The 27,054-nt window shown below is 41.6% G+C and overlaps 10 protein-coding genes across 10 annotated transcripts; 3 read left to right on the top strand and 7 right to left on the bottom strand.

Annotated features, from left to right (window-relative positions):
- Window positions 1-998, bottom strand: EAF02_004564 (uncharacterized protein; the record flags this gene model as incomplete). Its single annotated transcript, XM_038900612.1, has 3 exons — window positions 1-299; window positions 401-901; window positions 977-998. 3 exons carry the CDS (start codon window positions 996-998, stop codon window positions 1-3), a joined length of 822 nt encoding a protein of 273 aa, XP_038759124.1.
- A 1,531-nt stretch (window positions 999-2,529) lies between these two features.
- Window positions 2,530-5,289, bottom strand: EAF02_004563 (uncharacterized protein; the record flags this gene model as incomplete). The annotated part of the gene is made up of 2 exons (XM_038900611.1): window positions 2,530-3,479; window positions 3,531-5,289. The coding sequence occupies 2 exons, from the start codon at window positions 5,287-5,289 to the stop codon at window positions 2,530-2,532; spliced, it is 2,709 nt and encodes a 902-aa protein (XP_038759123.1).
- A 1,264-nt stretch (window positions 5,290-6,553) lies between these two features.
- On the top strand, window positions 6,554-8,249 carry EAF02_004562 (uncharacterized protein). Its single transcript, XM_038900610.1, has 2 exons — window positions 6,554-7,437; window positions 7,502-8,249. Exons 1-2 carry the CDS (start codon window positions 6,946-6,948, stop codon window positions 8,018-8,020), a joined length of 1,011 nt encoding a protein of 336 aa, XP_038759122.1. The 5' UTR covers window positions 6,554-6,945; the 3' UTR covers window positions 8,021-8,249.
- A 5,054-nt stretch (window positions 8,250-13,303) lies between these two features.
- On the top strand, window positions 13,304-14,501 carry EAF02_004561 (uncharacterized protein; the record flags this gene model as incomplete). The annotated part of the gene is made up of 3 exons (XM_038900609.1): window positions 13,304-13,444; window positions 13,541-14,386; window positions 14,466-14,501. The coding sequence occupies 3 exons, from the start codon at window positions 13,304-13,306 to the stop codon at window positions 14,499-14,501; spliced, it is 1,023 nt and encodes a 340-aa protein (XP_038759121.1).
- Window positions 14,502-16,619: 2,118 nt separating this feature from the next.
- On the bottom strand, window positions 16,620-17,042 carry EAF02_004560 (uncharacterized protein; the record flags this gene model as incomplete). Its single annotated transcript, XM_038900608.1, has 1 exon — window positions 16,620-17,042. One exon carries the CDS (start codon window positions 17,040-17,042, stop codon window positions 16,620-16,622), a length of 423 nt encoding a protein of 140 aa, XP_038759120.1.
- A 462-nt stretch (window positions 17,043-17,504) lies between these two features.
- Window positions 17,505-18,721, bottom strand: EAF02_004559 (uncharacterized protein; the record flags this gene model as incomplete). Its single annotated transcript, XM_038900607.1, has 4 exons — window positions 17,505-17,976; window positions 18,036-18,450; window positions 18,501-18,549; window positions 18,602-18,721. 4 exons carry the CDS (start codon window positions 18,719-18,721, stop codon window positions 17,505-17,507), a joined length of 1,056 nt encoding a protein of 351 aa, XP_038759119.1.
- A 914-nt stretch (window positions 18,722-19,635) lies between these two features.
- EAF02_004558 (uncharacterized protein) lies at window positions 19,636-20,743 on the bottom strand (the record flags this gene model as incomplete). The annotated part of the gene is made up of 2 exons (XM_038900606.1): window positions 19,636-20,009; window positions 20,065-20,743. 2 exons carry the CDS (start codon window positions 20,741-20,743, stop codon window positions 19,636-19,638), a joined length of 1,053 nt encoding a protein of 350 aa, XP_038759118.1.
- A 1,107-nt stretch (window positions 20,744-21,850) lies between these two features.
- EAF02_004557 (uncharacterized protein) lies at window positions 21,851-23,405 on the top strand (the record flags this gene model as incomplete). Its single annotated transcript, XM_038900605.1, has 4 exons — window positions 21,851-22,164; window positions 22,231-22,646; window positions 22,697-23,329; window positions 23,383-23,405. The coding sequence occupies 4 exons, from the start codon at window positions 21,851-21,853 to the stop codon at window positions 23,403-23,405; spliced, it is 1,386 nt and encodes a 461-aa protein (XP_038759117.1).
- A 552-nt stretch (window positions 23,406-23,957) lies between these two features.
- Window positions 23,958-24,968, bottom strand: EAF02_004556 (uncharacterized protein; the record flags this gene model as incomplete). The annotated part of the gene is made up of 1 exon (XM_038900604.1): window positions 23,958-24,968. One exon carries the CDS (start codon window positions 24,966-24,968, stop codon window positions 23,958-23,960), a length of 1,011 nt encoding a protein of 336 aa, XP_038759116.1.
- Window positions 24,969-25,801: 833 nt separating this feature from the next.
- Window positions 25,802-26,762, bottom strand: EAF02_004555 (uncharacterized protein; the record flags this gene model as incomplete). Its single annotated transcript, XM_038900603.1, has 3 exons — window positions 25,802-26,457; window positions 26,510-26,652; window positions 26,710-26,762. 3 exons carry the CDS (start codon window positions 26,760-26,762, stop codon window positions 25,802-25,804), a joined length of 852 nt encoding a protein of 283 aa, XP_038759115.1.
- Window positions 26,763-27,054: the final 292 nt, after the last annotated feature.

Below are 27,054 nucleotides of genomic sequence, written 5' to 3'. Positions count from 1 at the left end.
TTAATTAGCCTTAACGCTCAGAATTTTCTTCCCACCCAAATCCTTCACCTTCTCTCCTAACTTTCCCGTCTCGTCCAATTCTGCCACATCATCACCACCTCCGATACTGGCCCCATTAATCAACACATTGGGGACTGTTCGCCTTCCTGTAAGCTGATTCAATCTCCCTTGTAGTTTTCCTCCCAGGGGATGTTTATCTAATTCCACCACATATGGGAGCGGATCGATTGTGTACTTTTCGAGGAGGATATCCTTTGCGCGCTTAGAGTGCGGACAGTAAGATTTGGAGAAAATGATTACTATTCGAGTAGTTAGTTAATTTTGTTCTCTAATATGAAGAACAGACCTTGTAGAATACAATAGGAATGCAAATGATTAGAACAGAAAAGGGGAAACTAACTCGGCGATTTCTTCAAAATAGTATTCAATTCCGTCGTGACCTCTATATCTTCTTCTTCCACCTCCTTCTCCCCCTCTTTAACAACTTCTTGCGCCTTATCGCTCATCTTCTTCCGTCCAGCAACACTCCTCTCCCCACCCTGTCCCTCTGCCGCATTTCCCTTCCCCACAACTTGCGATGGTGGGTCAGGTTTAAACGCTTTCGCATTCGCATTATCTTTTGCTTTATCCGCCGCATCTTTTAATCTTTGTTGCATTTCTTTTGCTACTTTCTCATCTTCGTCGTTTCGGCTTCCTGCAGCTGCCACCTCTTGCTTTCCCAATCCATTCATGGTCTTGCTGTAGAAATCTCCGGAGTCGGATTTGACGAGATTGCGCTGTTGACGAAGAGAGGAAGTATAGAAGAGGAGGGATATGACGGCGATGAAGACGAAAAGGCCGAAGACTTTCACACGTCGCATGGAAGCCATTTTGGTGGGCTTTTCCTTGTAGTAAGGAGGATCTGTTGGGGTGGGTAGAAGTGGTTAGTTGTTGGTACTTACTCGTAGGGAATTGAGAGACGAAGGGAGAAACTCACTAGCTGCGTAGTACTTTCCCATTTCTACTGCGAATGCTGTGCTGGAAGTTTATCGTAATTTGCGCGATAGTGGTGGTACGTTGGGGCTTGCGAGTTTTTGCAAACTTGCTTGCTTCCAGTTCCTTTACCCGTTGACCCTTTCCTTCTTTAACCAGGAGCACTGCAGATTCTGCAAGTTTTCGCAACGGCGTACGAGGTAATTGTTTCGTATGGATTTCAAACCGCTCAGGTCTGCAATAAATCGTCTTAAGAAACCACCTGTCAACCCCAATGCCAATGCCAATGCCAGTCGCAATTCAGTCCCAATAGATATGCCGATAATCCGAATCCTTCACACCACGTATCGTTTCGTCCTCTCGTTTCCACAAATAAATTGTGACTTAATAATTATCTGCTCGCGTCGTAGGCAATTATTATCGTTTTGGTGTACCACTTGTCCCTAGCTAGTCGATAGATTGATTATCGAAGATCCAATATTTCCCGTTTCAAGCTTCGCTCCACTAGTTAGTTGGTTGCTCCTTAGATAGATTGCGATCCCTCCCTAAACCTTATCATGTATCAAACTTCACAATTGGATGCGACTTTCCACTCACGTTTTAATCTCGCAGACTCTCAAGAAAGATACAAATCAAGAGTCATGATTGTGGTAGAAGAACCAGAGGTCACACGATGCTCATATCTCACACCTCTTTACATAGGTACCTAGTACACTAGACTCATCCTTCCACCTCTGAGGTTCTCTGCAGATGCCCATAATTCGTGGCATTCAAAATTACGAATCAAAATCCAATCTTCATTCCACCCGAGTTGATATTCAATAAACCGTTTTTATCCATTCTAAAAGAAGTTCTATCCCCCGCCGCTTTTCCTCTGATACCTCCCTGGTCGGGTACAAAGGTACGAAGGGTCATGCACCCCTGGCTAATGAAGATCTAGCGGGCCTTAATTCGCATTTAGCTCTCAAATGTCATCGGCAAACATGGAAGCACGGTTTCGAGTTAACAAGACCAGCATGATTGACAGGAAGCCTTTTTGGTGTATGGAACAAAATATAGAACAAAACCATTGAGATCATCTCGTTTCACAAGTATTTGAAAATATGAAGGGGAACCCCACTGATCACTAAGATCCACCGCCGTCAAGCTTCTAGAAGATCTGAACCCCGTCTTGAGTCCGTCTCTTGACATCCGATACATTCTTTGACAGGCATCGGCAATGTCAAATTAATGCATATTTCATTTCTGGGTTCTACAAGTGTTTGCATTTGCAATCCGTATCCTTGAAGTGTGTCATCTATTATATTCTTATTATGATTAAGCTAAGTATCTAAAGGGCGTATTACATAGATAGGTATGTATGGTAATCGTACAAGTCATAACAAAAGAAAAACCACTCCCGCTGACCATCTCGTTCCACGAATAACTTTGACAAAGGAAAGTATACCTGTATGTATCAATCGTCTAGCGCCATCCAACTTTTATCCTCGCTGGGTATATCCCCTTAATCAATCATAATATGCCACTCCAAAAGCATACATACCACCCAATAATCCCTCATCTAAAAGCACCCACACTCGCTCTTTCTCTCAAAGTTCTTTTCCCTCCATCACCTTTCATAGACCCCGTGATCTCAATCCAATCCTCCCATTCTCGTGCGATTTCCATGAGGACACCACCCATTACAGTAGCCGAGGCCATTAACCCATGCCCCTCTCCTTCCAAGACTCTTACTTCACATCTTTTCATTGTTTTGCCCAACCATCGGACATTTTCAACAGGGACTCTCGTATCTTTACTTCCATGATGAATGACTGTCGAACGTGTGATATCTACATAACGAAATCCAATAGTATGCCTTCTCTCCAGGCATACCAGTAAATCCACAGCGGGATTTGCGCCAACAGTTGCTAGATCCCATATAGCATGCGTCAAACGTGTATCATAGGTCATTTGTCTTTCTTTGTCGGCTAATGTACTCGCAGCCACTGCTAATATTGCGGCATCATGATTCGGATCATTCGGATCTGAGGCTGCTTGCTCCATTGATTCCGGTACAGTAGATTCTGGTCTTCTCGAAGGATCAAACTTTTGATTCTCCTTATCCAGACCTGGGGTAAGTACGTTGGTCCTGCCACCCGGTGTCGGAGTATCTCGAGTGGTGGATGCTGACTTGCGCTTAGTCCTCTTTTGTTTTGGAAGACTGCTTGTAACCGAGCTACTGGTGGCACTCATGAAACTAGAATTTGCAACCTTGAGAATTGTGGTCGGAAGAGCGCGAAGTATACGCTGAGATGTAGGTATAGAGTTCGCTGGTGGCGAGACTGTCTGTGTACCAATGTTTGTCAACTGTGAAGGGGGAATCCAAGGGGCAAGAAGATGAATGCGACCGCGAATATGCTGTGGCATACGCAATGCTGTTGCAAGAGCATATATTGCACCTGCTGAATGTGCGAGTATGGAGAATTTTGTTATCCTCAAAGCTTGACATATTGCGTATACATCATCTATATTATGTTAGCTTCAGGAAAGACGACAAAAGTCTCAAGAAAACTTACCAGGCCAGCTCAGTGGAGTCGCTGTGCCATCAGTATATGGCTCACTTTGTCCAACCCCTGGTCTATCCGGTGTGATCAGTCGTAACTTCAGCGCTAGGGCAAGCTCATCGTAAAAAGCGGTGATATATCTTGTCAGACCCATCCCAACGCAACAGAACACTGCTGAGCCCTCAGGATCGCCTACTTCTGAGAATGAAATAGTTCGACCGCTTGTAGGGTGTCTGATTTTTTGTGACAAGCGTGGAGATGCAAGATAAGTTGTAACTGCATCATCGATAGAATCTGCACTACTAGGACGTGGATCAACAAACACAGAAGCAGGTCTCGGTTGTTCGGGAGAAACAACTCTAGAGCTAAGTCTAGAGGGGTTCTTTTTAGAGGTATCATAGTCCGAATTGGCAGGACTTAGCGGTCCGGATAATCGCTTGAGTCGTGAACTACTTCGTTTTACCTTTAGCTCTGGCGGTTCAGGTGACATCCCACCAGATTGTCTTTTCTGACTAGATGATCTCTTATTTTTGGTAGGGCTTGGATTGGTTTGTGATCTTCGTTGAGTAATAACAGGTGCAGGAGCACAATCAAGATCGTCCTCAACGACCGGATGCTCATTCTTCTGTGCAAAATCCTCATGTTTTTTGCTGGCTGGCGTTGTAGATATGGATGAAGGGGGTTGGAACACCTCAGTAGGCACCTTCAGATTTGTGGATTCCCCAGATTCAGAGCTTGCCCTGCTCTGAGCTTCATCATGCTCGTTAATAATGTCCTTCTCCCTTTCACGATCCATATCACTTTGTCTACTTGCTAATTTAGAATCGCGTTTCTTCGTTTGAGCCGCCGGTTTTCGAAGAGATGAATCTCGTGCAGGTATAAATCTACCTGATCCAATTCCGCCGGGACTATTCGCCAGCGATGGAGACCAACGGCGAGGAATTGGGGGTGTTTTTGTAGTGTCGAGTGTGAGAATGGGGTGTTTGCCTAATGAGGGAGGTTCTTCAGTGATGGGAGTTTCAGCCATGAAAGTTGGTTGATCAAAACTAGGCATGGCCTGACGATCAAGCCCAAGGCCTTTGAAATTTCGTGTCTTTTCCGATGCGTTTTCTCTGAGTCTTTCTTTTGAACTCATATACATCAGACCTTTATTATTTCTACCCTGTTTTTTATCCCAACTATCCGTTGACCTTTTTCTTTCCAATTTCTGTATCGGAGCATAATCCGGCTCTATTGATAAACTCCCGATTGTGCTCGAATCATCTTTTTCTTTTGATCCTTGTGAACCTTTTGAACCCGGTCGGCGCAGAAAGTTTTTAAGGGAGTTGGATCTAGAATCTGTCGCTGGTGATTTTGGTGCGGTTAACGGAGAGAATCCTGATGGAGGTTTCGAAGTCTTAACAACAGGAGGGCTGGCAGCCAATTCATCGAGCGACTCTTCCTCAATAAGTTCGCGCAATGAAGGTTGCCTGAATGCTCCGTAATCTATACCAAAACTTCCTCCCGAACTTGTCCTAGTATATGATGGTCGTAAATCTGGATGGGAGAAGGAGATCGTCGACGCAGATGGTGAAACCGAATGTGAGTGATTCTCGAAAAGATCATTCGCGGGAGAGGATATGATGGAGAGAGATGTAATTAAGGAAGATATAACCTCTGGCGATGCAGGTTGTACAGATATGCGATTTGAGGAATGCGCCGAAGGACCTGATAGAGATTTTCGACGGGAATGTTGTCGTGAACGATATGGTATTGGTGGGGGAGTCTCCATGGCGCTCTGTGTAAGGATCGGACGTACTCGCGCCTACTATAGATGATCGGTAGGTTTAGGATGATCTAGAATGGTTTTGATACAAGCATTGACACCATACACCACCTTCAAAACCACAAAGAATTGAAAGAATGTTTCAAAGATCCCAATTTTGTTTAAATGCGAGAAGATTTGGGTTGGTGCAAAAAATGGGTGAGACTCTGTTCGCAGTGGCTGATTGCTAGCAAAATTAAGTAGATGGTCCGAGAATGTAGAGTAAATGAAAGTAGAAGAATGAATGTTAATCTCTCTAGACGAAGACGTTGAGAAACTTTGGTCAATCAATACTCCAGAAATCTTTCAGCAAAGGTTACCACATCAAAGCATGTATCCAAAGGATCCAAGCAGTCAATGTGCGAACTCCTTTGAAGTTATACTATGAGACATACGAGATCCATTTGAACTTGCTGTTGCTGTTGCTGTTGCTATTGCTGTTGCTATTGTCGTTGCCGTCGCTGATTCCAAAAGCTTTGAACAGAAATTAAAAAGCCCCTCGGCTTCAATCAATCAATCAATCAATCAATCGAAACTTCTTCCAACAAAGGACTCGAGTCGAACGATTTTATTAGTGAATTGTCGAAAGCCCCATAGTTTAGGTTCAGGGGCATTCAATGCTTATCGTCTTTTTTCCCAAAAAGTTGACTATGCGCGGGGGAACGTCCAGATGGGAATTTCAATTGGCAATGATAGGTTGAAGCTGCAAATTCTACCTGCAAAATGCAATGCAGAACATGGATGTCTTTCCCCGAATGCACTCGTGGAAAGGTGTGATGACTATGTGTGGGCTTCGTGGGACGCCTTTGGTTTGTACCTTTTTTTTTTCTGGGTCGCCAAATTAATCTCGACAAGGCGGCCGGGAAAGGGAAGCGATGTCAATCTGGAAAAGGAACCTTGTAGAAAGAACACCGAGAACACTTCGAGAAGATATATATGGGTGGCAGTACTGGGAGAAGGGGAGGGAATGTGAGGAGAACGGCGAAAAGGGAGGGAAAAGGAAGGGGAATATCTATCCAGGTATCAATATCCATCATCCATGGTTCTGTCGGTCCGGGTAATTATGCCTTATATGAATTGTGGTGGCTCGTACCCAATAAATCCCGAAAAGCATCTTCCCTTCTCATCGGTATCCGCTTCTTTAAAATTTCTACAATTAGAGCAGTGGATCTTGAGTTTCTTTTTCCTTCTTTTCCGTACGGCTTATCAACAAAAGGAATGTCAAGAAATATTCAAAGCCCGAGCTGAAGAAGGTCTTGGACAATTTCATTACTCGTCCATATGATTAAATTCAAGCGGCGGGTAAACTAATTTGAACCCCTGATGCAGTAGCGAAAAGCTAGCATTAGTCCAGCAATCCTCCACATGAATGGAAAAAGTGGGCACAAATCAAGAAACGTCAGAATTATGACATCGTCACCACGAGGGGCCGAATCTTTTGTCGCCATGAACTAGGTATGGAGCGGGCCGTTCGTTGGCATCTCGTACCGAGTGAATCGCCTTTTCTCTCCCCACTCTCTGTAAAGTATATCTCAGACACAGTACACTCTGATCTTGTGTGCAAATCTTCACTACTCCGAGACATACATCATTTGAAGAACCGTTTGCAAGATAGACTATACTATGGATGCTCTTCTATCGCTCCCGGTGGTGGGATGGTTTCTCATGCCATCGGTCTCAACATACTCTACATCCCTCAACTTCTTGTTCTTCTATATGACATGGTCGACTCTCGTACTATCACATTCGGCATTGAGAGTTGAGGTGGTGGGAACTTTAGGGATAAGACTACTGTTCTTTATAGTGCCTTCATTTGTATTCCTCGTATTTGATTCAATCATACCAAGCTTATCGGTAGTAGTTAAGCGGCAAGGAAAACAAGCTTTACCTACTCGAACTGGGGGGACAAAAGTGTCTAGAGCAAAGGCTCCAGAATGGTACCGGGTAGTGGGGATCAGTTTGTTCAACATCCTTATGGGAGTCGCCATTCAAGCGGGATTTGAAATGGTTCTTACGGAGATCTTACACTATAAGAGCGCGCTAAGAGTCACTACTACATTACCCATGCCATGGTCTATCGCCAAGGATGCTTTGAAATGTCTTCTTGTTCGTGAGGTTAGCGATTCTCCGAAGTATCTGCCAAGATGTACAGCTATAGCTAATCTGTACTTTCTATCAGTTCATACAATATTATACACATCGCTTCATCCTTCACGCGCGCTCTTCAAATTTCCTTAGCCGGGGTCACAAGAGTTATTACCACTCCGTCACCTCTCCATATGCATTTGTCGCCCACTACGATCACCCAGTCTCCTATATACTGTTCCGCTTCATCCCCATCTATCTCCCAGCGGTAATATTCCGGGTTCATCTTCTGACATATCTTCTCGCCCTCTCTGTTGTCACTATGGAAGAAACACTCGCATCGTCCAGTTATAGCAGTGTCCCCGGGATCATTCTCGGCGGAATTACACGCCGTCAAGATCTACACAGCGAAAGTCGAGGGAAAGGAAATTTTGCACCATGGGGTTTATTAGATTGGATCCACGGAACTAGTCTCGGGTCCGGATTGGAGGAAGATGTTGCGAATGAAGCCGAAAAACATCAGGTCAAGAGCCGAAGTAGAAAGGCTATTGCTAGTGGAAAGGAGAGTGTGAAATCATTAAATGGGAGGAGAAGAAGTTCTAGGAGAGGTTAGGCCTTCCTTTTATGATGTTAGGGTGGTCATCGTTGGATTTTGTTGGCAATGGAGGTTGAGAAACACTTGGTTCACATTATTATACCCTCGGTCTATGGTTCTGCTACGTCTGCTTTGTATTTAATATGCATCTATTTTGATACCAATTCTCGTCATCGAATCTGAAGCAAGATTCTCTTAGAAACAGGAAGTGTCACCCTTGGTGGCGCAAGTAGGCGTCGTCCCTCAAATTTCTTAACCCAACAATTACTTAACTTCATCTAATCATCATTTCTCCCCCATTGTAACATACTTCGAGCAAGGAGTAAACATAATACTATCGTAAGGCCTTTATATGTGGATGCCCACCTACCACTGCAGGGAAAAAGTTGAAATTTTGATCTCTTACCATACTCAAGGCTCAAAATGCCGAACAATGTTTCAATCTCAATCCCCAATTTTCTGATGGTCTTCCTAGAACCCCATAGAGCGCAAAGTTTAGAATTTGCTTGATATCACGGCAACACCTACACAATCTCAACCTCCCAGAACCAAAATCTCATGAAGAGAGTTACCTTTCATTCCTTTAGAACGAAAAGCACCAAACTCCCTTCTCTCAATCTTCACACCCACCACCTCTCTCCCAACACCTATTACTTCTTCAATTCTTGCAAATTCAACTTTTTAACAACTTTTCCTTGATCCCTAAATCCTCATCATCCTCCCTCCCAATTTTCAGAACCAACAACCAAAATCTCAAAAAGTTGAAAAAAGTTGATTTTTCGAAACCTTCGTGTACAAACCCTGAGCAAACAACTTTTTTCTTCCAAAAGACCACTGGTGGACAATTAAAAGTTGAAATCAACTAACGTGGTTTATCATCGGGTCGCCAATATCACTAAATCGCCATTTTTTTCATTATTCAATCACTTCAATTCCAATTCACAATATCTTAATGAATTATTATAAAAATATAATCAAAAGAAGCCCGAATCATCTTAGTTATTAAAGTTATTTGAAAATCTAAAAATTTGATAATTATAAAAACTATAAAAGTCTATTTAGTACCTCGATCTATATTATATAATAAAATCAATAATCGAAATAATCAAATAGAAACTCAAGCAAATGGATATAAAATAACTGAATTAAAAGAGAAAGTGTTTTTTCAATATATAATTAATATGAATAATAAAGGATTTATATCTAAATTAAATGATATAGAAAATATAATGAATTATATTCTTGAATCGCAAGGGGCAAAGAAGGTTGGAAAGCTTTGGGCTTATTGATTTGTAAAGTGTTATATGGAATTAAAGATACATTTTAATTGTGTTTATAACTTTCAAAAAGCTCTTTATAAAGATCCTAAGCTTATTAAAAAGTGATTTTAAGTGGTAGTGAATATACAAGCGAAATATAATATTCAAAACTGTGATTTTTACAATTTCGATAAAACAGGCTTCATAATAGGAATTATAATTATCTGTATGATTATAACTAATATTAAACAAAATGGCAGAAGTAAGGCAATATAGTTAGGTAATCGAGAATGGGCTACAGTAATTATATGTAGTAATGGAGAGGGTAAAACTATACCTCCATTTCTAATAATTCAAGAACAAATCCACCTTTCAAATTGATACATCAAAACCGATTTTCCTACAAATTGAATTATTAAACCTACTTCTAATAAATAGATGAATAATGAAACAAAATTAGAATGATTAAAGTATTTCGATAAACATACTATTTATTAAAAAAAGAGCAAATATCGAATATTAATGCTAAATAAATACAAAAGTCATGAATCAATATCTTTTCAATTATATTGTAAAGCAAATAATATAGTATACATAAAGCTATCAGCGCATTCTAATCATTTAACTCAACTATTCGATATTGGATATTTTAATATTCTGAAATACTTATATAGTAATCAAATTGATAAATTTATCAAGACACATATCAATCATATCTCTAAGATTGAATTCTTTATAGCTTTCAAAGCTGTATATCAATAATCAATTACATTTCAGAATATAAAAGCTAGATTTCGAGAAACTGGATTGATACTATTTAATCCTAAAACTATACTCTCAAAGTTAGATATTCGAATTCATATATCTACTCCCCCCCCTTTCAATTCAGATCCTTAAATCTTTCAAATCCCTTACAATCCAATTAAAACTTTTTCTCAATCAATTTTAATAAAATCTCAAATAAATCAATATCAATCAAACTCTCCTATATCTATATTCGAAATTATACTAACTTTAGCTAAAGATATAAAGAAATTAGCTTATAAGAATATACTTCTAAATACAAAAAACTATATACTTCAAAAAACAAATAAAACATTAAACAAATATCAATATACAAAAAAGATTTAATTATATTAAGGAAAAGTGCTTATTAAATAAAAGGCTTTTGATATATTATCTCAATAAGAAATTAATATTTAGATTTAATATAACAAGTATAAAAAGAAAGGGGACAAAAAGACCATTGTCCTCCGCAAGGAGCCTGGCTGGTTCAGTGGTAGAGTGATCGGGTCACTCTCCTACTGTTCTACGACTTATGGCTATAGCGATCTGATCCACATGGATCCACCCTATATGCCGCCTCATAGGCCACCTTAGTGTGGACCTCCTGACACAGCTCCACTGAGCTCCGACAATCTACCGCTAACCCTAATAGAGCTTTTCTATTATGGGCCGCAAAAGCGATCGATCGAATGCTGAGGGGGAACTGATCCCCCCTCCAGCCGCCACCACTGCGCCTATGCGCCATTCCGCTACTCAGCGGAACCATCGTTCCGGCTGCTCCTCTCGAGCGGCCCAATAGCCGAATCCTCCGCTCCTCTGGAGCACCATCACACACACACCCGCTTCTTTGAAGCGGCACACCTGTACACACCGCTCCTGTCCATAAAACATGGTTCTATGACAGAAGTAATTGTACAATCAGAGCGCTCCTCTCCATGAGCAGAAGGAAGCGCTAGGAATATGGGGCCAATCAAAAAACGGCCCTATTTGCGATCATTACACTGGCTTGTTTAGGATATATAGAAGGAACTGGGTTTACCCTGTGAGGTTTTACTAGCGTGCGCATCAGCGCCTTTCTGTATTTGTAACTCTAGATCTAGCCACGTCTTTCATACCCCTCGGGAGGTCCTCTACAAGACGTTAATCACTATAAATAAATAAATAAATAAATAAAAAGAAAGGGAATTCTAATGAGAAAGTATTTTCTAGTTGATATTATAATATATATGGAAAAACTAGTTATAATTTAAAAACTTGTTAAAATAATATAATAAACCCTAAATTATTAAATTCTTAATAGTTTCAATTAATTGATTAAGTAGTTATTGAATAATACAAAATTGAAATGGTTAAATGATGAAAAAAATGGCGACCTGGTGATATTGGCGACCCGATGATAAACCACGTTATTAAGATGTGCAACAAAAACCTGTAAGAGGAAGGAATCACGAGATTCGGAATGGATGATTGTTATTCCGAAGTGGCTCGAGCTTTCTTGGTGAGGACATCCAACACCTTTTGTGATTCTGGTTTGTTGAATACAAGACATGTCATGACATAATGTGTTGTGGGGATACTGCTTACTAGAAGTCTGGATCGCAATCTACCAAACTATTGAGTGGCTGATCTCTTTTTGCAAAGTGCAAAAGTTACTTAATCTTACCATCCATACAATTGATCGAAGGTTTGCGGTCAAATAAGAACAGGAAGGAGATATGGGAAGAAACTGCCATTCGACCTTTGTGGAAGTAGAGGATCTTCCTTGAATGCAACTTTATCTCACACAGAAGTTTCTAGTGCTGATGAGTTGAGGACAAGAAATAACTTTAAAAACAATGGAATAAAAGCCCTCTCATGGATATGGCTATGACTATGGCAATGGCCATGGCAATGCATGGAAAGAAAGATCTTCAAGAATATCATAGTCCTGGGTTTATGAACAATCGTTCCTTTATCCCTTCGTTTCTTCACTTCAAAAGATATCCTCAATATCTTTCGCCGCCAGGAGGAGGTGCTCATAATATGATGTCCAGGTGGAGTCATTCATAAATGATCGTCACCGCTCCAGATATATTGCTATTTATTTATCAATTATATTTATTATTCTCCAAGGAGACTCCTGGCATTATACCTAAGACAATCACAAGCACCTTTGTCTTCCAGGTATAAGAAAATATCGAAGTTTAATCTTTCAACAATTTTAGAGTTGTTCAACAATGTCTCAGAGCTTAGAGCAAGTACTGCTTCTTTGACTCAGCATACTTATGCTGATCACTTTACTGGGGACTATAATTGAGGGTACTAGATATGTTTGGATCAAGACTATTGTGAAGGTTGGAAGTTCATCATCTTTGTGGAATTGTCAAAACTTAAAAGTTTCATGCGAGTAGAAAGTCCTAGGCTTCTAAGTACTTCTCCCGGGGTGTCTGCTACCCATTTAGTATATTGGGATCGATTGCTTAGTGCATTTGAAGTCTCTCATTTTCTCACAAAATACATACACTGATTGATGAAGGTCTGTGGGAAGGCTTCTAGGGGTCTTCGCTTAATGGCTTCATTCAACGTATCATCAAAACTCATACTCCTTTTTACTGGATATCTCTGATTTGACATATGGATCCTGTGTACGCTCAAACTCTCCCAGAGATACAGTCAGTAAGCATACCTATTGCTTTGTTTTTGATCCTTTATTGTAATTAGATTTTTTTGATTTCTGTATGTGTCTCTTGGTGTATTGTCACTAACCTCTCTCTTTTGCTAGCTTTGTTTGAAGATATACACTGTGTGATAGTGCGTAAAGATACAAACCGTCGTTCCTAAGGAGTTTTTCATGAAATCAGAATAAGCATTGGTGAAATTGTGTCTGGTAATGGTGGTTCAATTCTAAGGGATATATCCCGGTAATAATTTTGACTTGTTGTTCCAATTTGGGCACCCAGAATATTGACCGACAAGGTTTGTTTTTGAGTCCCTCCTGCCCAATTCTCTATATGGATCCCTGACCTCTTTACATGTTACCTAACAATCAGCAGATACTCGCAAACACTTTCTTTTCAACTCTTATTATAAGAGGCTTGGTGCTTTGTTCTCCTACACAACAGACAATCCCGTCTTTCCCGGATTCGTGCCATTAATCTCCCGAGCCTCCGTCGTTTACACAGAAGCCACAACTGCCACGTCTTCCATGACGCGTTTCTGCCACGGAATTATTTTTCCAGCTTTCGAACTCTCAACCTTACTTCAGTTCCTACTTCTCATGTCCAGTAATCTCATGGCTACCAATCTATTAACCTCCAATGGGGGAGCAGAGTTACCAGCAGATGTATGCCTGCGAATTATAGACCTAATCATTCATGACGCGCCTAAGAACGTCGTCATCTTAATCAAGCTTTCACGTGTCAGTTATATCCCCTCTCTTCATCTCCTATTTTGAGCAGTACGGCAAGAGCCTACTCATTGTAATACTTAAGATAATTCTACTAACCTCCTCCAGTCCTTCAAGAAGCTCATCAAAACATACGAACGAGGCCTGACCAAAACCGCCATCAATCTCTATTCCAACGCCCAAGTAAACCAAAACATCCACTTCATCGTCCGCAACCAACCAGCATCTATGGACCTCACCCCCAACCTTTACATCAATCAGACCTTCGCGCACCTCCTAGAAACCCAAACTCGCGCACGAATTACGCACGAAATAACTCACGATTCTTTTTCCCAATGCCACCACCCCACTATCTACTGGGCCGGCGGCGTAGGTTTCGATCCGCCTACCCTTGCTATCCCTCTACCCGAGCTCGAAATCCGAAGACAGAAATTCAAAGAAGAAGCGCTCAAATTATTATACGAGCTTTTCGACAAAACCCAAGGTGTCAAAAATGACTGGCATGCTCGAATTCGTCAAATCGATTATCTCTCCCGCCTCAGGACGTCGGAATTGGCAGTGCTTTGTATCTTCATCCCTATCTTGGGATTTAATCTTCTTGAAAAAACGAAAGATGAGAGTTTTGATACGAAGAGAGCGGTCATAATTTTTCAGCATAACCTCATAAGATATGGACCGATAGTAGCTTGGTTGCAGATTTCTGCAGATACGAAGTGCAAAAGAATAGGACTTGCAGGAACCTTCAGATTGAACGAATGGTGGAAAGAGAGACAAGCTGAGGGCGTGGAAAAGTTGAAGAAGTTTGAGCGGGGTAGGACGGGAGAGGCGAGAATGATACTGGTGCTTTGGAGAATCTTTCAAAGTAGGGAGAGCGTTGAAAAGACGTGGAGCCCGAGGAGTGGGGAGAGACTTTGGGAAATTGCTAAGGGTTTGGTGGAGGAGAAGATGAGGGGGGTATGTTGTTTGAAAAGCGGGTTCTTATCTCGTCTCATTGTGCTTGGAGTGGGTCGAGGCTGGTTTGTGATTATATTAGGTATTGGGATTAGGATTAGGATTGGAATTGGGATAGGGATAGAGATATTGTTTGTGTATATGAAAGATTCGGGGTTTTATTATGGTCTGTATTATCTGGAATGTATTAGGAATATGTTTGGGTTGCTAGATACTGAGACGGATACACAAAGGGACTATTGTTGATATTACGATTGTCGAGATAGATATCAAACTGTCTGAATTAAGCACTATGTGTTGGATTAGTGGTTTTAAAACGAGGATTACGAGATTATAGCAAATGAAAAAGATTAAATTACTGTAGATTCTCATTGAGAAGTTAAAGATTGTAGGTGTATATAAGGAACACAAGAGTCCAAATCTTACAATCACATCAATCGAGATGACAACAATGATTGTTCATACCAGAGTCAAAAATTCAAAAACTTCATCTCGTATTTACGGATGATAGTATTGAAATTTCATGTAGTCGTTGCAGATTATGATGTTCTCGTCCGAGAAGCACGAGATGTCAATGCTTAGATTGAGAATAAAGGTCGTAATAATTTTTACTTCATAAGCCTTCGTCTCATGATTTGAGAGATCAATATTGATTTTCGTATGAGAAGGAAGTTAGGGGATCAGAAATATCGATGTGATGAAATTTGTCGGGAAAGTTGTAATTAATCGAAGCATTTGAAGATAGTTGACGAAGCGGTACTCATTTAATTACTCATTTAATGTCTATCAAGATCTAATTTGACTTGAGAGGTTTGAACACTATCATCTTATGTTGATACATCCTAGGATGATATTGATCAGCAGATTTCTAGAATACTTTTACTCCCTAGGTACATATCTACAATAGATATTGGTGTATAAATCCCTTGAGCTTGGATTGAAGTATCTTACTTTTACGCTGACATCTATCTACTAGGTATGCATTCATCAATTCTGCTGAGTATCAATTCCAAACTGTTAGGTACATATCTCGAGCTCCTCATCGACGTTTTTCTCTCGGACTGAGTTATCACTGGTATCAACCTCTCGCTGTCAGTATATATGTGCTTCCTTCTGAGAACTGTACATATAGCTAGCCAGTACCATGCCGTTTCGCTCCATGTTCTCACGTATCACTTACTCATCTCTTCAATTTTCTACTAAAATGATTTCTCGGATTTTAAGACAAAATGTGTAAGTAATCATATCATATTTACAATCTCTTCCAATCTTACGAAATGCCCTTTTGATCACCCCGATCCCATCAGCTTTAAGACATGTTCACTAATTGAGATATTGAGCATTGGATTGCTGTATTCTCCGATATTTGGGTTCGTGTCATTATTTTGGACATACGATCCAATTTCCCTCTCGGTTTACCATCCTGTAGGGTAGTCTAGTGAAAAACTTGACTATGAAATTCTCTAAGGTTAACCTTCGGAAGGTATATCAGTTCTTGCTTTCCAGAGAATTGGATTATCTTTCACGGCCTTGAGCAGTAATCTCCAAGAGCGTATTGATTGTTCTGTTCTAAAAGTATCAACAAAGAGTCATCATCCAAGTTGGTCGGTAGTTAAAGTGGACTTGAGGAAGGTGACCTCCATCTTGCATTGCAATGCCTTGACAAAATGGGCCATCTTCCGGAGCACCATCAAGAAGACAACTCGCACGGGATAAAACTGGAAGGTAACGATGTCGATAGATGAGTAATGGGGGAAAGTAAAGGGGAAAGAGAATATAGATTATGGGAGAGAGATTATTGATGAATGGTATGGAAACCACTTCTCGAATAGGGGTTGAGATAAATAGCCTTCAAGATGTTCCCTTATTCCTAGGAGTAAGTCAACAACAGAAGCTTCTTTGTTCACACAAAGCCTTGCTCATCAAGTTCAAAGGCAGAATTAGTAAAAGACATCACAAAGAGTTATAACAAAGAAAAATTGCGGAGAAAGAATTTTTAGGGTTAATATTTTAAATTTAGGAAACAATGCGATCTAAGCAAATCAAAGAACAAATGAAATCCTGTCGAGGAAAGTGTACAATGGCTTTGATCAGAAACAAAGGAGAATCTGCCGAGGGGCGACTTGAGAGCCAAGCTCAATGAGAACCAGTCTCAAAGGTCTAGCTTCTCAGAAATTACTTACTGATCTCTTCTCGCGGTCGAGAAGAGGGACATAGTAGGATGAAGACAACGAGCTCACTGAGCTTGCATTGCCTTCTTGCGTTCCAACTCCGCTTCGATCTCCTTGAACACATCATCTGGGATTTGAGGAAAGTCAGTACCATAGAAGATAGAGAGCATCTCTTCTTCCTTTTCCTTGGCCCAGTAGTTATGCATCAGATCAGGAATTGCAAGCTCATTAGTCGCTGGAGCATGAGCCGGCTCAACCTCTCCTTTTTTCACCATAGAATGCCATTTGTTTGTACAAGATTTAACGGTATATGTGCGACCTGGCCAAGGATCGGATGCAAAGAGGTCGCCTCCTTCCAGGTGTCTGGCTTGTTCGATTGTCATGGCTACCGCAATGTATACCCATTTGGAATACTTGTATTCGAGTAAATGATCGCGTACTACTTGGGTGAATTTAACGAGTTCGCTCTCGTTGTAAAGGGGTGCCATTTTCGCGGTGGTTGATAAAGTTGTTGATCTTCTGAAAGATTGCTTGAAAATGTTGTGTAGATGGTTGTTTGTAATGTTGTGATATGGATAGTTGTAATATGAAGTTATTGCTGAAGAATAAAACTTTCTATCTCATCGATAATCGCATCTCAATTATAGATTTGCCGGATACATTGTTCTGGTGCTGTTCCACCCAAAACTTCATTTCGAGGTTCTTTGTGCCACAAAATAACCCTCGACTTCGAGATTGTTCAAATGTTATCCGAAAACCATACAGATACTAAGCTATGCAGCTTTGTTGTTACAATTTTTGGAAGTAAATAATCTTCAGTGGTCCAATTCCGATTTCCAACATCTTATATTTCATTCTGTCTGTAGTGCTTATCGTATGGGTGTCTAATACCGACCAATTTATAATCCTTCATCCATGCTCCTATTCCCACTTAAACGCCGAAACATAAACTACAACTTGCTCTTTTGAGCCTTGCTCTCCTCTCTAGCCGAAGATCTAGGAGAGTTCGCAGCGCCGCCAGTCTTCGAGCCAGAATTCGCCTTGATACTAGCCATACCCTGATCTAGCATTTTTCCATCTCCACCACTTGAACTGCCACTTACAGTCTTCATTAGAGCTCTTCCGTTGCTCAAGCAAACCTTTCCACCTTCTACTTTGGTGATGAATCGAATTTCTTCCCATCCTTCTTTGATTTCTCCAGTTTTCCAGATTTCGATGATCAACTTATCGCCTGGTTTGACTGGCGATGCGAATCGACATGAAAATTCTTTGATGTTTTTGGGATCACTACCACCAATAGCCTTCAAGAGCGCATGCGCGGTGAAGTTCCATGATGAAAGCCCATGCATGATGGGCCCTCCGAATCCCATCTTTTGCCCTGGCTCAGGTGTTGCGTGTAAAGGATTGTAATCACCATTCAATCTGCCATTTGTCATTCATTAGCCGGGGACTCCGAACGGCGTTCCAAGACAGAACCATACCTGTACAACAATGCACTCTCCTTTGTAGTTTGGTGTTCCATAACAGCATCAGGTTTCTTTCCTTCGGGTGGAGGGAAGTTCTGAGTCGCCGGACCCTTAGGTCCATTCCAATTACCCTGACCAACAAAGAATGCACTCCCAACAGCCCTGGTATACACTTCTCCACTGTTCTTGTCTACAATCTCCTGTTGTGTCTCAACAACCGAGCCAGATTTTCCTTTATCATATACGCCGATAACTTTAGAGCGTAACTCGAAGGTTTTGCCAGCGGAGGTAGGAGGAAGTGGTTTGAGGAAAGTCATTGAACGTCCACCATCAAGAACGCGTCTGTAGTCGAATTTTGGCACGCCGGGAATTGGAGTTGCGGAGGAAGCAGCATAGAAGTCAATTACTTCTTGGGTTGTGCGTTTGAATGCTTGGACTATGTTAGCAGATTTATAAAACGAAAGGGGGGAGGAAGCTTACGAAGAAGAACAGGATATGTTGGAAAGACGGCAAAGTTGGGATGTAATTCCTGTGCCTCTGGTCAAAATGTGTCATTTCCAATTGAGGTATCAAACACATACGAATAAGAAATGTAGCTCGTCATTCGTACACCCAATGCTGTTAGCAAAGAGCAAAACATCTCTCTTCAACCAAGAAACCTCCTCTGCGGGATATTCGAAACCAGCTCCTGGACCAGACATCTTGATGATTATATGATATGGTTTTACGGTTATTTTTCAAATTTTAAGTGATTCCTGAAAATAAAGAATTGAATTGAATTGAAATATATGTGATGTGATGAGAAAGAAAGAGAGGATTACCATTGACCAAGAGCTTTGAGCTACCCCGGAATTTCATTCATAATCCCCACACTTCGGCCATTCTCACATGCCGAGGTATCTTCGGAGAAGTGGTGAGCAACAGTCACGATTCAACTAGACTACCACGACTACCTAGGTAGATACATATTGCTGTTAGGATTCAAACGTTTATTTATAACTTTTCCTTCCTGGCATAAACTTAGAACAGAATTCAAAGCGCGTTGAAGGGGAAGGGAAAAAAAGACACTGGGCGCGTAGGTACGGTCAATACATAAAATAAAGTACACCCTCGGAGCAATTTTTGAACATCGAAGCATAATCAGTCATTAGACGAATGATCTGTGGAGGATTACCTAATTAAGAGTGATTTGGCGGTGGATTTCTCTAATATGTGAAATGATCACTGTGGACGACTTTGGCACATGATACAATGTCAAGATCTAATCAGGTTTACGTGATAGATGTATTCTATCTAGACCTTATTAAAATAAAACAAACCATTTTTTTGTCAATATCGTCGTCGACGTAAGAACTGTTTTCTTAGCATGAGCTTCGGACCTCTCAAACCTGTCTTATCTGCGCCAGTAAGCAAAACCACAAACTCTAGAAACCAGGACATTTTCGGTCCATTCTCGCCCTGTAAATGTAACTCAAAGTTCGAATACAAGGCATTTACGCCGAAGCGTCGACCAATCCCGCAATGAAAAAGCAAAAGAATCATTAGTTACGACTTATTTCGCCCAATCTCAATCTCAAAGCAAAAGGTTCCCATTAGGTTTTGTGGTATCACCCACTTAACTAACCGGTAGGAGCTCCATTTTGCCCTTGCCATCAGCAATCCACTCAGGTTCAATGAGTTTCTCTCGATCCGCATACAAGTATTTGTATGCCGTACGGATAGTTCCATCACTAACGCCAGCTACTTGGGATATCTCCTTTGCAGACTTTGGCTTTCCGAGGAGAGCTGATGCCATGTAGATGCAAGCGGCTGCAACTGACAAAGGCGATCTACCAGCGAGATCACCGACGGTAGAAACCTTTTCAGCAAGGCCTTGGGATATCTTGACGAACTGTTGACTCTTAAGACCAAGTTGACTGCAGTAACGAGTACAGAGATCTTTGGCATTGGTTGACGTGGTTGTCTGATAACCATCTGGGGCCGCAAGAGCTTGAAGGCAATGTTAATATATACCAGTATAAGATCTTCAGCTTATACAACTTACCACCAGTAGCATCAGCAGTCGCCTTCTTGGCCGAACTGTCCGAAGCAAAGAATTTCTCAAGTGCTTTGAAAGTTCTACCAATATCCTTCTTCGAAACCTTCGTCAAAGCGTAGATTTCGCGGAAGGTTCTGGGAACACCGCACTGACGGCAAGCGATAAAGATACAGCCAGCAATGATCGCTTCTTGGGATTTACCTTTGAAGGCTTTGGCGTCATCGACAAGTTTGAAAAGGTGCTTTGCGGTATCCGAAACGTTTTTTGGAATGTTGACAGCATCACAGTGAGCGCCGATTTCTTTGTAGGCTGCGAGTAAAGCCTTTGTTGATTTGTCTGTACCTTGTTTACCTTGGGCGCGGTAGAGCTCACGACTGCGTACGCTGCTGTCGCCAAAAGCGATTGTGGTGGAAAGTTGAGAACCGTTCAAGAGAGGATTAGCAGCGTCACCAACACGGGATGGATCGTCATTCCCCTGGTCATCATTGGAGAATGTACGCCATTCAGAGCGGGTATCGACAATTCGATCACCAATAACTACACCACATGTATCGCAGACCAAATCTCCTGAAGAAAATTCTTCAACGAGATTAGGTGGAATCTCCTTGCAGTCCTTGCACATAACTGTGACGTTCAAATTCTGACTCCATTCTAAATTCTTGTCTAATGGCGGTTGAGCCATCATCTTTGGTTTGTAAGGTTTTGGTCGATAAATATTATCAAGCTTGTCGAAGACTGGACGTCTCTTTGGCTTGCGGCGAACTTGTGTTCTTTTCTTCGTAACAGCTAGACGGGTTCTGATATCTCCAGTAGGTTTATCGCAAAGGATTGTAGTTGAAAGCTTGATAAAAAGCGGAGAATGCAGTTTGGCGGTATTGTGGGGAAATTAGGTTGAGTTAATAGATCAGGACGAGTACGACAACAGGAATTAGTCCCTTGATCTATGATTCAGACTCAGTTCTACGGTCGATGAAGATTCGAGAACGAGTGAGTATGTGTTATACTGATGGTCGATTCGTAGAATAGATAGAAAGTGATTTGGTGAATATGAGTGTGGCCGTAGTTGAAAGATTGATTTGTAAAAAAGAAACGACTGAAATGTAATTCGTTTTACAAGGTCAAGGAAGACTTTGTAAAGAGTTCGACTATCTGAATATGCGACCGTCGTCGACTTGAGCTTCGAGTCGAATAAATTAAAGTGTCGCAAGGTAGAAGAATGTAGGGTGGGAGAGTGCGCTTGCTGCTTTCGTCGACGGATTTGAAGATTTTCGCAGAACAAATGACCAATAAAGGCGTCCGTGAATGATGTATCAAAATCGTTGTTGAGAAGTTGTCAAAATTATCGTCGTAAAGATGACCGGCAACTTTGTGATTGTTCAAGAACGATAATGTCACAGTCTTCTGTTGATGTGCGAGCGAGCGGTGGTGGTTGTCGGAAAGGTTGTCGGTGAGGATGAAGTAGGCAGAGAAGATTTCGTACAAAGACGAGGAATGCCAGCTGCATTCGAACTAGAAATTCTAAATTTGTAATCCAATCACGTGAAAACAACTCAGTCTTTTTTGGTCACAGCCTTGAGCCGCGCCTTCTTTTGGTTGCCTTACAGTACTGTACAGTATTAAGTTGCTCGCTAATACGTCGCGCCGAAGCTCCAGGTCAGTTTGGAAGCTCTTAGATATTGAAACAACATTTGAAAGTCAATACATTTACCATTATTCCATCCCATCGCAGTTACTCTAAAACCTAACTTCACACGCCCTTTTCGAATCTTTCAAACACAACTTCAACTACAAAATGTCTACATTAGAAGATCTCGATGATCTCGAGAGAGAGCAAAAGGAAGAGAAGAAGGACGATGGCGACAAGGACAAGAAGCCAACCCAAACTAATGACGCCGATGCTGAAATGAAGGATGCTGAATCTGAAAAGGAAGAGGACCCTATAGATGAGGAGATCTATAGCTTAGGTACACAAGATATCCTCACAAGGAAACGACTTTTAGAGAATGATTCTCGAATCATGAAGAGCGAGTTTCAACGTTTATCACATGAGAAGGCTGCAATGGGCGAGAAGATCAAGGACAACCTTGAAAAGATTGAAAATAACAGGTAGGTACAGCTATGATAATCGACAGATTGTTATCACAGTTTAGCCAGTCCACTGACATTGTGCAGACAACTACCATACCTTGTTGGAAACGTTGTTGAGTTACTCGATCTCGACCCAACAGCTGAATCTGCTGAAGAAGGCGCAAATATCGATCTCGATGCTACCAGAGTCGGAAAGTCTGCAGTTATTAAAACCTCTACTCGACAAACCATATTCCTTCCATTAATTGGTCTGGTGGACCCAGATGAGTTGAAGCCAGGTGATTTGATTGGTGTCAATAAGGATTCATATCTCGTACTGGATACATTACCTGCGGAATATGATAGCAGAGTCAAGGCAATGGAAGTCGACGAGAAACCTACGGAAAAATACACAGATGTAGGAGGGTTGGACAAACAGATTGAGGAATTGGTCGAAGCAATTGTATGGCCAATGAAGGAGGCTGATCGTTTCAAGAAGATTGGTATCAAGGCGCCCAAAGGTTTGTTCCATATATTGTCTGTGTATAACCAGATATGCTGACGTTCTCAGGTGCTCTTATGTATGGTCCTCCTGGTACTGGAAAGACACTCCTCGCAAGAGCTTGCGCCGCGCAAACAGATGCAACCTTCCTCAAACTCGCCGGTCCTCAACTCGTACAAATGTTCATTGGTGATGGTGCAAAGTTAGTACGAGATTGTTTTGCGTTAGCTAAGGAAAAGGCACCAGCAATCATTTTCATCGACGAACTGGATGCTGTTGGTACAAAACGTTTCGATAGTGAGAAGAGCGGAGATCGTGAAGTGCAAAGAACTATGTTGGAGCTACTGAATCAACTTGATGGATTCGCCTCGGATGATCGCATTAAGGTATTGGCAGCAACCAACAGAGTTGATGTTCTCGATCCTGCTTTACTCCGTTCTGGTCGTCTCGATAGAAAGATTGAGTTCCCTCTACCAAACGAAGAAGCTCGTGCCCAAATCTTGAAGATTCACAGCCGTAAGATGACTGTTGATGATGCCGTCAACTGGCCCGAATTGGCACGAAGTACAGATGAGTTTGGCGGAGCCCAGTTGAAGGCGGTATGTGTGGAAGCTGGTATGATTGCACTTAGAATGGGAAAGAACAAGATTAGCCACGAACATTATGTCGATGCCATTGCGGAGGTCCAAGCTAAGAAGAAGGGTATGTTTTCAATGACTCTCTTTCACTTTTTCTACAATACTAACTCATTACAGACACTGTCAATTTCTACGCATAGTGTGACTCTTTGGCGGCGTTTGGCATAGCTTGCACGGCAAGACTTGTAATCATAGACAAATCATGACATTTTAAATATGACCAAACGGGTTTCCAGGAGACGTCGAGTATGCCTCGTGATTGATGAGAGCCGATGGTAATATATTAATGAAGAAGGCCAACCATGTATTCTCCAGCATATGACGAAATGAATGATTCTTGCCCATCTTTGATCTATGTGAAAATGTGACTTCCAACATATCTTCCTATCTAAAACGGACTTCCTACATTGGAGCAGATTCGAAGTAGATCTTTGCGTTAACAGGGAATCGGATATGCACAAGTGTGAGGGAGAAAGGTCCAAACCACATCGGAACACTGCATGTGCTATATTAAAAAGTTCGCGGATGTTGACGATTAATTCCTTTTTATTTAGTACGTAGAGAAACACCAACTTCATTCTAGAATCAGGTTTCATGCACATCAAATGTTACCTTCATCCCTAGACTCTAGTTCAGTGATAGCGGCATCAAAAGTCAACTTTACGTTGCAAGTTAACATTCTAAGAGTCATTCTACCCACTTCTCCTCTTATTGGCAAACTCCATTTCATCCAGGACTCTCCCCTCACGCATTATCTCCAATACCTCTTCGAACCGGTCTGCCTCCGCTTCTTCTGATCCTCCTGCCCGATTAAACATATCTCTATTCCAGGATTCACTGGCCACCTCTAAATATTCTTCAGTCCAGGAACTCCATGCCCTATTCTTTTCAACAATATTATAAATAGGACTTTGCGATGCCTCGATTCGATTCTTCGTCGCAGTTTCTATCTCATTTCTCCAAAACGACAGTTTCTCTGGACGAAGTTTCGTGCAAAAAACTCTGTATATTCCAGGAAGCATATTTACTTCTCCAGCGTAATGTTGCATGGTATCTTGTCTCATAGGACGTTGCTCGCATGGCTGGCTTTCAATTGTTAGTAGAGCTACTCGCTTGACTTCCCATTCCTTTTTTAGGGCAGAGGAAAGAGGACTATGCAGCTCAACGCATTTGGCTAGATCTCCCAAGTTGTCTTTACCCACGTTGCGCACAGCTAGTTCCATAAGTTGAAGATCCTTGACTCCGGCCAACGAAATGTGGCATTCAGTGTTCAGAAAATGCGAAATATCGCGGACATCGAAGACGACTTTGGGGATATGCGGAGATTCAAAGAGAGTTCTGAGGGAAATGTATTCAGGTATGTCGGCTTCGAAAGCTTGACCTGGAGAGGGTGCATGCGTGAATTGCATTATGGTTAGTGATCGCTCTGAGGAGTGAGTATTGACGAGGGTTTTGGCTGAGAGAGCTAAGAGATCGAGGAGGTAGGTTGGGTTGTTTTGAGCGGCTCCGTGGAGATGGGGTGGTATCCAATGAATTATGAGAATGGAAGGGGTGGTGATGTTTCGGGGGCTTATAGAGAGATACAGAGTGGATGTGCAGGTTGGGATTGTGAGCGCGGAGGTGAGGTCATCGAGGAAGGAGATTAGGTAGAGCATCGTATCAACGATTTTGATTGAAGATGGGAGTGAGGTTGACGCAGACATCATGATTAAGGTTCGAGATTCATAACCCTGATACAGAAAGTTATTCTTCGATGAATTAAAGATGTCCTCTAGGTAAATTTTGAGGCTGGTGATCTAATAATTATTTTGTTACACATGAAGCGGGGGAATGCCTATCATAGGCTGAAAAGTCTCATACATGTACGTCGTCATTCTTTATTGTAATGATACTGTACGTTCGCAAGGGGAAGAAAACAAAGCATCTCATGATAAGGTAAATGGTGTGTTGAGAGTCGAAGAGAATGGTATGCAGTTGGGGGCACTTGCACCTGGGTCCAAAAGAGGATGTAGGAAACTCGCAACTGATTTTCACAGTGGATCGTTAGACTCTGATTTTTTCTAAATTAAGAGTCTGAAGAATGAATGGAGATGCTCATGAGATTTTACTTCCTATCGGGTTGGATGTATAAAAGTGTTGCACAGTATAGTCACATAGCCTAGTAGCAGGTCGCTGGGAGCTGAGGATAGCAACCTTGATATGGTCCACAGACCTTAGAAATACCATATAGTGGTTTCTTCTATCTACATCAAAGCTGTTCAAGGTCTCTCATCCTTCACCTCTTTAGCCGAATGAACGTTATATTTTTTAGTCGTAGATACCACTACAGTGTTGGAATACATATGATCATATCTTTAAGTACATGTTATTTTGGCAAAAAATTGTCATTAGCTAGAAGAGAATGAAGAGAAGAGAAGCTGTGATTCTTTGGAAAGTTGTATATCGCGAGATTGTTTAGTTTCGACTCAGTGGAGTTAGCCATGTCGATTGAAACCCTGGATGCCAATCTGGCTTCCGTTTCTCCTTCTGCTTTCGCCTAAGCTTCATATGAATCTCTATAGGGTGGAAAATCTGGCAGTCCCTCCACGACATCTCCCCCGTCAATCTTGTCCTCGACGTAATAATGAAATACATGCCCTATGTCAGCTCGCATTGGTATGTAATAACCATTATAATCTTGCGATTTATCATTTTCTCGCGAACTGGCTGCCATAATACCCAAAACCTTTCCCGAAATTCGATCCGTTTGATCGTCAGCCCAAGGGCCAATATCTGAAATCCAATTCATCCAACGCTGTAAAAGATCGATTACATTATTGTCTTCTTCGACCACAGTTCCGTCCGTACCACATGCAATATCCAACGCAGCAACCGTTTCGTCAACGATAGATGCTCGTATGTCTCCACTATGGGTTACACGTGCATACATGAGGTGTATAGCAATATTCTGAATGTGAGGAATCAAAAGATAGTGAGCTAGAAACCAAATGGGGACAAGGATAGGGAGATCCAGGTGCCGTTCCCTTGGTGTATTTTCTGAATAGTTGTGGTCTACGATGACCTCATCAGACTCTGGGATGATAATTGTTCCAGTGTTCATGTATTGAACGATATGACGAAATATCTTGGGACAAGTATCTGGAAGCTCGATGACTTGACTATCTTCTCTTGGAAAGTTCAAGGATGTACGGACTAGGGAGATGTTAGTCCGAAACTGTGATCTTGTGAAAACGGGAGAGCTTACAGTAAGGTGAGTAGTAGGCAAGACGGATTTTGGAGACATAAAAGGTGTCGATATTTGGCGGAGTTCCGACGTTAATACGTATGAATTCATCTTTACTATAGCGCGCGGTGGTTAGGAAACTTCTTCCAATCATAGCTGCATATCTACATGCTGTATTAAAGCAACCTTCTTGTTGCTGCATAAAGAGACCAATCACTTACGAGTAATCAAGAATAGGTTTCTTGGGCCAGTGTTCCCTAGAAGGTGTCGTCATAGTTGCAAGATGATCTGTGTGTAAATCTCTCTATATTTTATGCAGTTTGACAGTTGTGTTTGCTGGAGGTTTCCGTCTTTGATTAAGGTCTGAGGAGAAAAACTGCACGGTTCTGGTCTCTTGATATTCACTTCTAACCTATCAATACTCATTTCATAGAGCGGATCTAGCCTTTCCCGAATGGATAGCCTATTCTTTTTCAAGTTCATAGGAAATGCATGGTATGAAGTAGCTATAAGATGCTAGAAATAGAATCAATGCCAATTTGACTTTTGGCCGGCGGTAACTTTGA

This window comes from Botrytis sinoallii (assembly GCF_014898435.1).
Source record: "Botrytis sinoallii strain Bc 23 chromosome Unknown BSIN_007, whole genome shotgun sequence".
NCBI classification, from domain to species: domain Eukaryota; kingdom Fungi; phylum Ascomycota; class Leotiomycetes; order Helotiales; family Sclerotiniaceae; genus Botrytis; species Botrytis sinoallii.
The sequence above is the reverse complement of the archived record's forward strand: the minus strand, read 5'-3'. Positions and strand labels throughout refer to the sequence as shown.

Coding starts and splice junctions, on each gene's coding strand:
- EAF02_004562 (XM_038900610.1), top strand. CDS start 6,946: ATGGATGCTCTTCTATCGCTCCCGGTGGTGGGATGGTTTCTCATGCCA. Junction 7,438..7,501: donor AATGTCTTCTTGTTCGTGAG/GTTAGCGATTCT, acceptor ACTTTCTATCAG/TTCATACAATATTATACACA.